Source organism: Salvelinus alpinus, chromosome 26 (assembly GCF_045679555.1).
Source record: "Salvelinus alpinus chromosome 26, SLU_Salpinus.1, whole genome shotgun sequence".
NCBI lineage: Eukaryota > Metazoa > Chordata > Actinopteri > Salmoniformes > Salmonidae > Salvelinus > Salvelinus alpinus.
The window spans coordinates 36,235,003-36,248,088 of record NC_092111.1 but is presented as its reverse complement, the minus strand read 5'-3'; the positions used below and the strand labels follow the sequence as shown (position 1 = coordinate 36,248,088).

At 46.5% G+C, this 13,086-nt stretch overlaps 1 protein-coding gene across 1 annotated transcript in view; it reads left to right on the top strand.

Moving 5' to 3' along the window:
- Positions 1-13,086, top strand: part of LOC139555243 (zinc finger transcription factor Trps1-like) — a 246,275-nt gene that overhangs the window by 80,801 nt on the left and 152,388 nt on the right. The window contains exon 5 of the mRNA XM_071368884.1: positions 11,082-11,745. Within this exon, the coding sequence (XP_071224985.1) occupies positions 11,082-11,745 (664 nt within the window). The remainder of the gene's footprint in view (positions 1-11,081; positions 11,746-13,086) is intronic.

The following is a 13,086-nucleotide window of genomic DNA, read 5'->3' as shown; positions in this document are numbered from 1 at the left end:
TCTCTGCAGATTACGGTGGTCTCTAAGGTTTACGGGGGGACCAGGGGGGACCAGGGTGGTCCCTGCGGATTACGGGGGGCCCAGGGGGTCTCTAAGGTTTACGGGGGGCCCAGGGTGGTCTCTGCGGATTACGGGGGTCTCTAAGGTTTACGGGGGGCCCAGGGTGGTCCCTGCGGATTACGGGGGGACACAGGGAGGTCTCTGCAGATTACGGGGGTCTCTAAGGTTTACGGGGGGCCCAGGGTGGTCCCTGCGGATTACGGGGGGCCCAGAGGGGTCTCTGCGGATTACGGGGGCCCAGGACCCCCTGAATGAGACATGATTCCCCCTAAATGCAACAAAGTCAAACTTTGGGGGGGTTCTCTAAATAATACTAATTGAACCATTCTTCTATTTGTTAACAATTATATTTGTACTGATACATTGGTAAATATGAAAATCAAACCTAATTCCAAATTCAACAAACATGCACACTTGTCGTCCCGGGACAGTTCTTTCTATTTCTGGCCAGCAAGAAACATCAATTCATTCAGGCTGCAAGAGTGAAGACCCAAAGACAATCACCGAATGTCATGACACTTTTTGGTGTTTCGTAACAGATGTCTCTTTACATTCATCAAATGATCCGAGTGCACAGTGCACTGTTAGGATGCTGGAATGGGCAAACATGTTGACGCTAAAATGAAAACATCATGACTGGGTGTGTTCTGTTCATGCCAAATTAAACGGTAATTTGTGTTCATGCCCGTGAAAAAAATAGAGACCCCACCAATGTCACTATAATTTGCACTATGCCAATCAATAAACAACAACATATCTATTTAAGTTTTAGCATGAACAATATCTGGCAAATGATAGTCTACTGTAATAACATGTTACAGCCAGGGAACGTGCAGAGAAGAACCCGTCACTCTGCGACGCCACAATCCTCACAGTACGTCCCTGGGCCAGCTAATTATCAATTCTCGGTTTTGGGTCGACAAAAATATTTGTGTTTGCTGTCAGCCTTCCTTTGTGTGTGTGTGTGTGTGTGTGTGTGTGTGTGTGTGTGTGTGTGTGTGTGTGTGTGTGTGTGTGTGTGTGTGTGTGTGTGTGTGTGTGTGTGTGTGTGTGTGTGTGTGTGTGTGTGTGTGTGTGTGTGTGTGTGTGTGCTGTTGCTGCATTCAGCAGTGAGGTAGAAAATAAAATTAAGAAAAGTAGGAGAGAGAAGAGAGAGAATGAGAGGAGAGAGTGGTGCCATACCATCAGTGGTGCCATACCATCAGTGGTGCCATACCATCAGTGGTGTCATACCATCAGTGGTGCCATACCATCAGTAGTGTCATACCATCATTGGTGCCATACCATCAGTGGTGCCACACCACCAGTAGTGTCATACCATCAGTAGTGTCATACCATCAGTGGTGCCATACCATCAGTGGTGTCATACCATCAGTGGTGTCATACCATCAGTAGTGTCATACCATCATTGGTGCCATACCATCAGTAGTGACATACCATCAGTGGTGCCATACCATCAGTGGTGCCATACCATCAGTGGTGCCATACCATCAGTAGTGCCATACCATCAGTGGTGTCATACCATCAGTGGTGCCATACCATCATTGGTGCCATACCATCAGTAGTGCCATACCATCAGTAGTGCCATACCATCAGTAGTGTCATATCATCAGTAGTGCCATACCATCAGTGTGCCATACCATCAGTAGTATCATACCATCATTGGTGCCATACCATCCGTAGTACCATGTCATCAGTCGTGCCATACCATCAGTAGTGTCATACCATCAGTAGTGTCATACCATCAGTAGTGTCATACCATCAGTAGTGTCATACCATCAGTAGTGCCATACCATCAGCAGTGCCATACCATCAGTAGTGTCACACCATAAGTAGTGCCATACCATCAGTAGTGCCATACCATCAGTGTGTCATATCATATTTCCTTTACTGACATTATTGTCCCCATGGGGACATTTTGTTGCAGTGTCAAGTACACGTTTAAAATGGCGTTTAAATACAAAACAAATTGACAATACAACTTTAAGAACAATTACATACCAATAAAAAGAGACTAGCCTGCTGGCCTTACTGGGTAGATAGGAACATTAGCCTGCTGGCCTTACTGGGTGGATAGGAACATTAGCCTGCTGGCCTTACTGGGTGGATAGGAACATTAGACTGCTGTCCTTACTGAGTGAATAGGAACATTAGCCTGCTGTCCTTACTGGGTGGATAGGAACATTAGCCTGCTGGCCTTACTGAGTGGATAGGAACATTAGCCTGCCGGCCTTACTGAGTGAATAGGAACATTAGCCTGCTGTCCTTACTGGGTGGATAGGAACATTAGCCTGCTGTCCTTACTGGGTGGATAGGAACATTAGCCTGCTGTCCTTACTGGGTGGATAGGAACATTAGCCTGCTGTCCTTACTGGGTGGATAGGAACATTAGCCTGCTGTCCTTACTGGGTGGATAGGAACATTAGCCTGCTGGTCTTACTGGGTGGATAGGAACATTAGACTGCTGTCCTTACTGGGCGGATAGGAACATTAGCCTGCTGGCCTTACTGAGTGGATAGGTACATTAGCCTGCTGGCCTTACTGGGTGGATAGGAACATTAGCCTGCTGGCCTTACTGAGTGGATAGGTACATTAGCCTGCTGGCCTTACTGGGTGGATAGGAACATTAGCCTGCTGGCCTTACTGGGTCGATAGGAACATTAGCCTGCTGTCCTTACTGGGTGGATAGGAACATTAGCCTGCTGGCCTTACTGGGTGGATAGGAACAAATAGAAAATTGAGAAGGAGAGAGAGGGAGTTAGAGAGAGGAGAGCGAGAAGGAAAGAGGAAAGAGAGAGGGAAAGAGAGAGAGAAAGAGAGAGAGGAGAGCAGAAGAGAGAGGGAAAGAGGAGAGTGAAAGAGAGAGAGGAGAGAGAGAGAGAAAGCGAGACAGAGGAACAGAGAGAGTTGGAGACAGAGAGACAGAGGGAGAGACGAGAGTGAAAGAGAGAGAGAGGGAGAGAGAGAGAGAGGAGGGAGAGAGAGAGAGGGGGGAGATAGAGAGACAAAGAGAGAGGGGGAGAGAGAGACAAAGAGAGAGGGGGAGAGAGAGACAAAGAGAGAGCGGGAGAGAGAGGAGAGAGAGAGAGAGAAGAGAGAGAGAGGAGAGAGAAAGGGTTTTAAAGGGTCATAATAAGTGAATGTGTTTGTGTCTGGGAGTACTGGCCGTAGAGGAAGCTCTTTCATTATTTCTCACCATAACTCACCTCTAATTAAACCCACTGTGTCTCAGGTTGCACACTTGTCCGTTTATTCTCATGAAGCTGTCATTGATATTGTATGCCGTTTGTTTTCTGCGCTTGGAGGAAAAGTTGTTTTATGTTGAAAAAAACAGCGCTATGCTAGCCCAAAGAATAGGTGCTTTAGCTGAGTGTGTTCAAAGTGAGTGATGAAACGAGCGCTGGGGTGTGTTTCTCTGTGTGTCTCTGTATCTCATTTTGTGTATGTGCGTGAGAGTACCTGCTAGATTTGACGCATTATCGTTTATGGTAGTGAGTGTCTATGCTCATACATGTTGGGAGTCGGGTGCATGTTGTTGGTTGCACTGCCTTGAAAAACCACAGATGTTCAGGACGTTCATTAGAGGCTGGCCTCTTTGGCCTGGTGCAGCAGTCTTTTGAGATGTAAACTGTTCAGATAATCAGAGAAGCCTGCAGAGACTAAACACACACACACACACACACACCAGGGTTTCCGTTAGGAAAATGTGGCGCTGGACATTTGACCGGCAGCATTTTAATTTACCGAACATTTGAGAAATTTACCGGACCCATATGCATTGTGTGTGTAACCTGATCAGGGTTTCCACCCATGGTGCTCAGAATGACAGAAATCACATGTAGTTTACGGTAATTCCTGTTAACAGAACATGCAAGTCGAGGATTTAACGATGTGCGGTCCTTCTTTCCAAATTCTGATGTTAGTACAGTGGTTCCCAACCTTTTTTCGGGTTACTGTACCACCAACTGAGTTCTAAAGTACTGTACCACCAACTGAGTTCTGAAGTACTGTACCACCAACTGAGTTCTGAAGTACTGTACCACCAACTGAGTTCTGAAGTACTGTACCACCAACTGAGTTCTAAAGTACTGTACCACCAACTGAGTTCTAAAGTACTGTACCACCAACTGAGTTCTAAAGTACTGTACCACCAACTGAGTTCTAAAGTACTGTACCACCAACTGAGTTCTAAAGTACTGTACCACCAACTGAGTTCTAAAGTACTGTACCACCAACTGAGTTCTAAAGTACTGTACCACCAACTGAGTTCTGAAGTACTGTACCACCAACTGAGTTCTAAAGTACTGTACCATCAACTGAGTTCTAAAGTACTGTACCACCAACTGAGTTCTAAAGTACTGTACCACCAACTGAGTTCTGAAGTACTGTACCACCAACTGAGTTCTAAAGTACTGTACCATCAACTGAGTTCTGAAGTACTGTACCACCAACTGAGTTCTAAAGTACTGTACCATCAACTGAGTTCTGAAGTACTGTACCACCAACTGAGTTCTGAAGTACTGTACCACCAACTGAGTTCTAAAGTACTGTACCACCAACTGAGTTCTAAAGTACTGTACCATCAACTGAGTTCTAAAGTACTGTACCATCAACTGAGTTCTGAAGTACTGTACCACCAACTGAGTTCTGAAGTACTGTACCACCAACTGAGTTCTAAAGTACTGTACCATCAACTGAGTTCTGAAGTACTGTACCACCAACTGAGTTCTGAAGTACTGTACCATCAACTGAGTTCTAAAGTACTGTACCATCAACTGAGTTCTGAAGTACTGTACCATCAACTGAGTTCTGAAGTACTGTACCACCAACTGAGTTCTAAAGTACTGTACCACCAACTGAGTTCTAAAGTACTGTACCACCAACTGAGTTCTAAAGTACTGTACCACCAACTGAGTTCTAAAGTACTGTACCATCAACTGAGTTCTGAAGTACTGTACCACCAACTGAGTTCTAAAGTACTGTACCATCAACTGAGTTCTGAAGTACTGTACCATCAACTGAGTTCTAAAGTACTGTACCATCAACTGAGTTCTGAAGTACTGTACCACCAACTGACTTCTAAAGTACTGTACCACCAACTGAGTTCTAAAGTACTGTACCATCAACTGAGTTCTGAAGTACTGTACCACCAACTGAGTTCTAAAGTACTGTACCACCAACTGAGTTCTAAAGTACTGTACCATCAACTGAGTTCTGAAGTACTGTACCATCAACTGAGTTCTAAAGTACTGTACCATCAACTGAGTTCTGAAGTACTGTACCACCAACTGAGTTCTAAAGTACTGTACCACCAACTGAGTTCTGAAGTACTGTACCACCAACTGAGTTCTAAAGTACTGTACCACCAACTGAGTTCTAAAGTACTGTACCATCAACTGAGTTCTAAAGTACTGTACCACCAACTGAGTTCTAAAGTACTGTACCACCAACTGAGTTCTAAAGTACTGTACCACCAACTGAGTTCTGAAGTACTGTACCATCAACTGAGTTTTGCTCTGTCCGGAGGACCCCTGAAGTACCCCTTCATGTGCATGTTACCAGTAGGTCTATGATCTCATGAGTCTTCTGATGTTCTCCCTGTGGACAGACTAAGTAACCCCATTGTACCCCTGGTTGGGAATCACTGTGTTAGAATAACTGACCACATTTACTTTTTCTCAGCCAACGGGACAAGTAATGAACAGCAAAATGACTAGCCTGTGTCAATCTACTATCCCTCATAGAAGAAAAGTTGACCTATTCTATTGGTCAGCTTGTGGAGAAAGAAAAAGCCCATTCCAAGCAGACTCTGGGACAGTTGTGGGACGATAGATCCCAAGTTCATACAACTAGTAGTCCTAGGCTACATTAAAAACATCTTAAAAAGCAATGAGTCTGATGCAACAGATCAGAACGTTTAACTTTATAATGTTGATCAACTATTATTTCTTCACATTATAAGCACAGCAACGTACACAAGTCAGGAAGCTACGCGTGAATGTTCATTATGCAATTAGCGGGAAAACACCATTGTCAAAAGCACACTACACATGCGAGCAGTTTCATGTGACAGAGATGAACATTTCCGTAAACAAATTGAAAAAGGGGAGAAGTAATATGCAGCAACTACATGGGTTGTTAATATGACTGCACTTGTTCCTTTGGCTACTGGACAATACATGAAAGTTGATATCAAATAATTGCCTCCACTGATATGGTCTGATTTTGGCTAGGCTACTTTGGAGAAAGGTAAGACATGCCTTACAATATGAAGCAACATGTTGAGGCATTTCAGACAATTAAGTATAAACTCAGCAAAAAGACAAAAACATTCTCTCACTGTCAACTGCCTTTATTTTCAGCAAACTTAACATGTGTAAATATTTGTATGAACATTAACAAGATTCAACAACTGAGACATGAACTGAACAAGTTCCACAGACATGTGACCAACATAAATGTAATTATGTGTCCCTGAACAAAGGGGGACCAAAAGTAACAGTCAGTATCTGGTGACCAGCTGCATTAAGTACTGCAGTGCATCTCCTCCTCATGGACTGCACCAGATTTGCCAGTTCTTGCTGTGAGATGTTACCCCACTCTTTCACCAAGGCACCTGTAAGTTCCCAGATATTTCTGAGGGGAATGGCCCTAGTCTCACCCTCCGATCCAACAGGTCCCAGACGTGCTCGATGGGATTGAGATCCGGGCTCTTCGCTGGCCATGGCAGAACACTTGACATTCCTGTCTTGCAGGAAATCACGCACAGAATGAGCAGTATGGCTGGTGGCATTGTCATGCTGGAGGGTCATGTTAGGATGAGCCTGCAGGAAGGGTACCACATGAGGGAGAAGGATGTCTTCCCTGTAACGCACAGTGTTAAAATTGCTTGCAATGACAACATGCTCAGTCCGATGATGCTATGACACACCGCCCCAGACCATGACGGACCCTCCACCTCCAAATCAATCCCGCTCCAGAGTACAGGCCTCGGTGTAACGCTCATTCCTTTGATGATAAACACGAATCCGACCATCACCCCTGGTGAGACAAAACCGCAACTCGTCAGTGAAGAGTACTTTTTTACAGTCCTGTCTGGTCCAGTGACGGTGGGTTTGTGCCCATAGGCGACTTAGTTGCCGGTGATGTTTGGTGAGGACCTGCCTTACAACAGGCCTACAAGCCCTCAGTCAGCCTCTCTCAGCCTATTGCGGACAGTCTGAGCACTGATGGAGGGATTGTGCGTTCCTAGTGTAACTTGGGCAGTTGTTGGTGCCAACTTGTACCTGTACTGCAGGTGTGATTTTCGGATGTACCAATCCTGTGCAGGTGTTGTTACGAGAACGATCAGCTGTCCATCCTGTCTCCCTGTAGCGCTGTTTTAGGCGTCTCACAGTACGGACATTGAAATGTATTGCCCTGGCCACATCTGCTGTCCTCATGCCTCCTTGCAGCATGCCTAAGGGACGTTCACAGGGACCCTGGGCATCTTTCTTTTGGTGTTTTTCAGAGTCAGTAGAACGGCCTCTTTAGTGTCCTAAGTTTTCACATTGGGAATTGTTTTCTTCTTTTCCCGGTGCCAATTCTATTTTTAGGCTTTTCTATTTTATCTTTTTATCAGCCAAAAGCCGACAATTACCGGAAACCCTGACCATGACACACCAACATTTTTATTTGGTATAAAACAATCAGTATTGTACGGTGTAATAATTTGTCAGTGGGAAATCCTAGAATGCAACAGCACAAATTCATTCCTGTAGATTTAATTTCCTGTATCCCAAAACCATGACGGTAATTTGTTTCTAAGTTGTTGTTTTTGTTTGTTTTGTTTGTGTTTCAGTTGGAGTTAGGTGGGAGGAAGAAATTCTAAATGTTTTTTTGTTGCCTCATAATCAGATTAGAGTCATAGAGAAGTTCTCTATTCAACAATGTAGTTATTCATAGTAGTCATGTGTGTGTGTGTGTGTAAGTCTGAAGAGTTGAGGCTATGGATGAATGGCCACACTCCAAGCTCTCTTGTTGATGCTGGTAAAATAAACAGGAGTGGGCAATGCAGTTGTGTTTATTTGTTTATTTATTTGGGCACCAATGCATACGTTGGGTGTCTATGGTGACGTGGCTACATCAACAGGAAATGAAAGCAGTGTGTTTCTGCTGTGATGATTCATTGTGTTTCTGTGGAAAACCCAACTGCTTATTTAGCTGAAGTTTTCATGTTTATCGTAATGATTGGTCAATTTGATATATGATGATTGGAGGTTGGAGAATGCATGTGAGATGGCGTGAGACAGTGAGATTCATTCAATTTAAATAATAGTATTGATTGAACTCATAACATTTTGATTGAAAAAACAACTTCATAGATTTTTTATCAGAGTATCATCAGGAAGTGGGAACTATTCTGCTTCCTCTATATGAGGCTTGCTTTTTCTCCAAACAGTGTTAGCCATGGGATCATAAGAAAAAACACTGAGGTCTACATGTCATTTCAGCAAGCCATGACACCCACCATCTCAGATTGTTCTGAAATCATTTATGTAGTTAGAAACAGACAAGATTAGCATTCCTGGAACGTTATTTTGTTGAAGTATAATTTGATCTCTGAGAAATTAAGCTAATTGACTGAATCCAAATTGGCCATTTTTATTTATTGGATTCATATAATATTCAAAAGATATAGTATTCAAAATCTGATTTGGACCAAACTTTGTTCTGATATTGAGTAAGAAATGAGGTGTCACGCCCTGACCTTAGTTATCTATGTTTTCTTTATTATTTTGGTTAGGTCAGGGTGTGACTAGGGTGGGTATGCTAGTTTTGTCCTGTCTAGGGTTTTTGTATAGCTAGGGATTTTTGTAGGTCTAGGTATATATATGTCTATGGTGGCCTGATATGGTTCCCAATCAGAGGCAGCTGTTTATCGTTGTCTCTGATTGGGGACCATATTTAGTTAGCCATTTTCCCTTGGGTATTTGTGGGTTCTTGTTTATGTATAGTTGCCTGTCAGCACTCATTTGTATAGCTTCACGGTTCGTTTTGTTATTTTGTTAGTTTTGTTCAGTGTTCATTCTTAATAAAGAAGAATGTACGCATACCACGCTGCACCTTGGTCTCCTCCTTTTGATGCCCGTGACAGAAGAACCCACCACAAAAGGACCAAGCAGCGTGAAAAGGAGGAGCAGCGTTTTATGGAGAAATGGACCTGGGAGGAGATACTGGTTGGAGCAGGACCCTGGACGCAGGCGGGGGAGTATCGCCGTCCGACAGAAGAAATAGAGGCAGCAAAAGCGGAACGGCGATATTATGAGGAGAAATACAAACAAGGCAAGCACGAGAGGCAGCCCCAATCATTTTTTGGGGGGGAACACGAGGAGATTGGCTGAGTCAAGTTGGAGACATGAGCCAACTCCTCGTGCTTACCGTGGGGAGCGTGTGACTGGTAAGGCACCGTGTTATGCAGAAATGCGCACGGTGTCTCCAGTTCGCATTCATAGCCCAGTGCGCTCTATTCCAGCTCCTTGCCTTTGCCGGGCTAGAATGGGCATCCAGCCAGGACGCATTCAGCCAGCTCTACGTTCCAGATCTCCAATGCGTCTCCATGGCCCAGTGTATCCTGTGCCTCCTCCCCGCACTCGCCCTGAGGTGCGTGTCCCCAGCCCGGTACCACCAGTGCCGACACCACGCACCAGGCCTCCAGTGCGCTTACATAGTCCAGTACGGCCTGTGCCTCTTCCCCGCACTCGCCCTGAGGTGCGTGTCCTCAGCCCGGTACCACCAGTTCCGGAACCACGCATCAGGTCTCCAGTGCGCTTCCACAGTCCAGTACGGCCTGTGCCTCTTCCCCGCACTCGCCCTGAGGTGCGTGCCCTCAGCCCGGTACCACCAGTTCCGGCACCATGCATCAGGCTTCCAGTGCGCTTCCATAGTCCAGAGCTTCCGGCTACAGTACCCAGTCCAGAGTTTCCGGCGACGTTTCACAGTCCGGAACCTCCAACGACGGGCCACAGTCCGGAACCTCCAACGGCGGGCCACAGTCCGGAACCTCCAACGACGGGCCACAGTCCGGAACCTCCAACGACGGGCCACAGTCCGGAACCTCCAACGGCGGGCCACAGTCCGGAACCTCCAACGACGGGCCACAGTCCGGAACCTCCAACGACGGGCCACAGTCCGGAACCTCCAACGGCGGGCCACAGTCCGGAACCTCCAACGACGGGCCACAGTCCGGAACCTCCAACGGCGATCTCCAGTTCGGAGCCTCCAGCGACGATCCCCAGTCCTGAGCCTCCAACGGCGATCCCCAGTCCGGGGCCTCCAGCGACGGTCCCCGGCCCGGGGTTTCCAGCGACTATCCATATTAACTATCCATTTAACGTAAAAAACAAAAACGGAACAGCACCACCTAGTGGTCAGAACCTGGTAATATCAGAATGTCAGACAGGACCTAAACGTAACAACTTCAATGACTAATTTCTCTGAACAGCGGAAGAAAAAAAAAACATGACCAAATTCGCTGGGAATACATTACATAGGATGAAGAAACAATACTCAGAGCCGCAGCGCCGTACTACTTGTCAGACACAGAACTGATACTGTATACTTGTTGTTGGGGTGGTTTGTGTCAAAATCCTTGTTCTTGTGCTTTTCGTGGTGGAAGGACCCTGTAGCTTTAGCTGAGTCTTTTACACTATCTTTAGTTGATTAGGTCTGTATACTTACAGTCATGTTGTGCAGAGCTGTGGAGTGGTGGTAACTCGCTGGGATCAATAAAGCACTTTGAGATTCTTTATGTAATGAATAACGCTATAAAAGTTTTAAAAAGTATTATTTTTATTATTAAATAAAGCGGAAAAACCGCTGAGTAGATATAAAACAGAATAATACATACGGTGTTGACTAAGCCGGTATTCATTTCCCGATGATGTTGTCTCCCACTCTTTCCCTCTGCCTGTCGATGCATGCTTTCTCTTTGTTAAGACTGTCCCTCTTTTATTAACCCTTCGATTGTCTGCTCCCTGTAGGAGAGTCCACGGCTGTTGTCGGTGCCGACACTGCAGCTTCACCGCCTCCGACACCTTGTCACTGCTGGATCACTTCAACACGGCCCACTGCAAAGAGACCTCCTCCTCCCATCCCTCCGCTTCCTTCGTCACCATCAACGGCTGCTCCGCCACAACACCCTCCACCCTCAGCATCAAGGAGGAGAGCAAGGGCGACCTCAAGCTCTACAGTCTGGTTCCCCCAGAGAGCCGCGCCGCCGAGGCAGGGCCCAGGGCCGAAGGGGTGAAGAGCGAGGCCCTGGACGAGAAGGAGGCCCAGGGGTCCAAGGGCTGGATGGAGGCCAGAGAGGCCCAGGTCCAAGCCCACGCAGCAGGCCTTGTGTGGGTGCCTAAGGAGCGGGCCGGGGACATCCTGAGGGGTAGTCCGGCCCAGTTCCCCCAGGGCGCCCTGAGTCTACTCAACGCCGTGGCTGCCTCCCAGGAGCACCACCACCAGCAGCAGAAGGGGGGTTCGGTGGTGCTCAGGGACTCCCCAGGCCTGGTGTTCAGTCTGGGGGGGATCGACACCAAGGCCTTCCTTCCAGGACAGACTCCCGGTGGGGCCGACAAACCTGGGCATCTGGCGCAGCAGTACTCCTCACCCACCGATGGCAAGGCCAAGGAGGAGTCCCAGTCACTCTTACGGGTAAGACAACTCTCCACTCTCCCCTTCTTCACCCTCTCTCCTGTCTTGTTTCTTCAATCCACTACCCATCTCTATTCATGAAAAAACAGCCTGTTTTGGACTACATTGTCCTGTGTTTTAATGGCCTACGTTCTGCTGATGTGCTCTGCTGGAGGTCCCTGCAGTGCAGAGAGAGGACCAAGGTGGCGGCCATTTTGAAGCCACCCCCCGAATGATGAATGGTGGAACTCAGAGTTGTGCCATACCAGAGATCCTCTATTATGTTCTCATCCCTCACATCCCTAATGTCTCGCTCTAGTCTCCCATCATGTTTATCAATCTCCCAAAGCTGACTTTTGTCTCCCTGTACACTGTCCTCTGCTCAGCCCTAATGAGGTAAGACTGAGCCAGCAGAACAGCAGGAAGAACCGCCTCTGGTTAGTTCACCCTCTCTCTCTCTCTGAGCTCTGACCGGTCTAATTGAGATATTGTTTCCAGCCACCCTGAGACTTGCAGACACAACAATCTCTCTCTCACACACACACACACACACACACACAGCACAGCACAGCCATTTTGTATTGAATGTCTCGCAGTTTCATTTGGCTTTGGAGTTAATGTCCATCCGTTCTGGTGATGCCGACGGGTCTTTGGCTCCTTATGGACAGCCCGCTTTGTGGATTTCACATCGGCATTTGACTCCCAGGCTGTCAATCAGCGGACATCAGCACATAGTTAACAACACAGCGGCCATCTTTAAGGACTCCTCCTTCACAATGACTTGCAGACTTGAGAAAACGTTGAGTCATCATTCTTCAACTCACAGACTGTGAGAGAGGAGATCACACAGATTAGCAGCGGTATCTGGCGTGCGTGTGTGTGCGTGTGTTTGCGTGCGCGTGTGTGTGTGTGCATATGTGTTCTGTGTTGATACAGTACACACCTCCTGGAGATTTACTGATAACTCAGAGGCTTCAGAATTGGGATATTTGCCGCAAAATGCCAACTGGCCCCATTCAGTCACTTTAATGAGTTTTTAAGTATCTAGAAAACGGTGTTTAAAGTCAGAGATAAAACTGGTGTCTCAGGCTATTTTTGGGGCTTGTCTGTAGTCCTAAAGGTGTGGAGAGAACAGACTGCCTTAGAATTCACCATTATTAGAAGACAAGTGCCTCACAAAGGGGCCTTTTATGACATTTCATGCAAAGCCTTCACCAGCACAGCCATCTGACATTGAACTAGAATTGGGTTCCGTTTGAAATATCTTCTCCCCAAGGTCAGGCAATTGTATATATTTCAGTGTGGACATGTTCTGTATATTTTATGTCTTCTCGAAGTGTGCTAGCCAGAGTATGTGAGAGG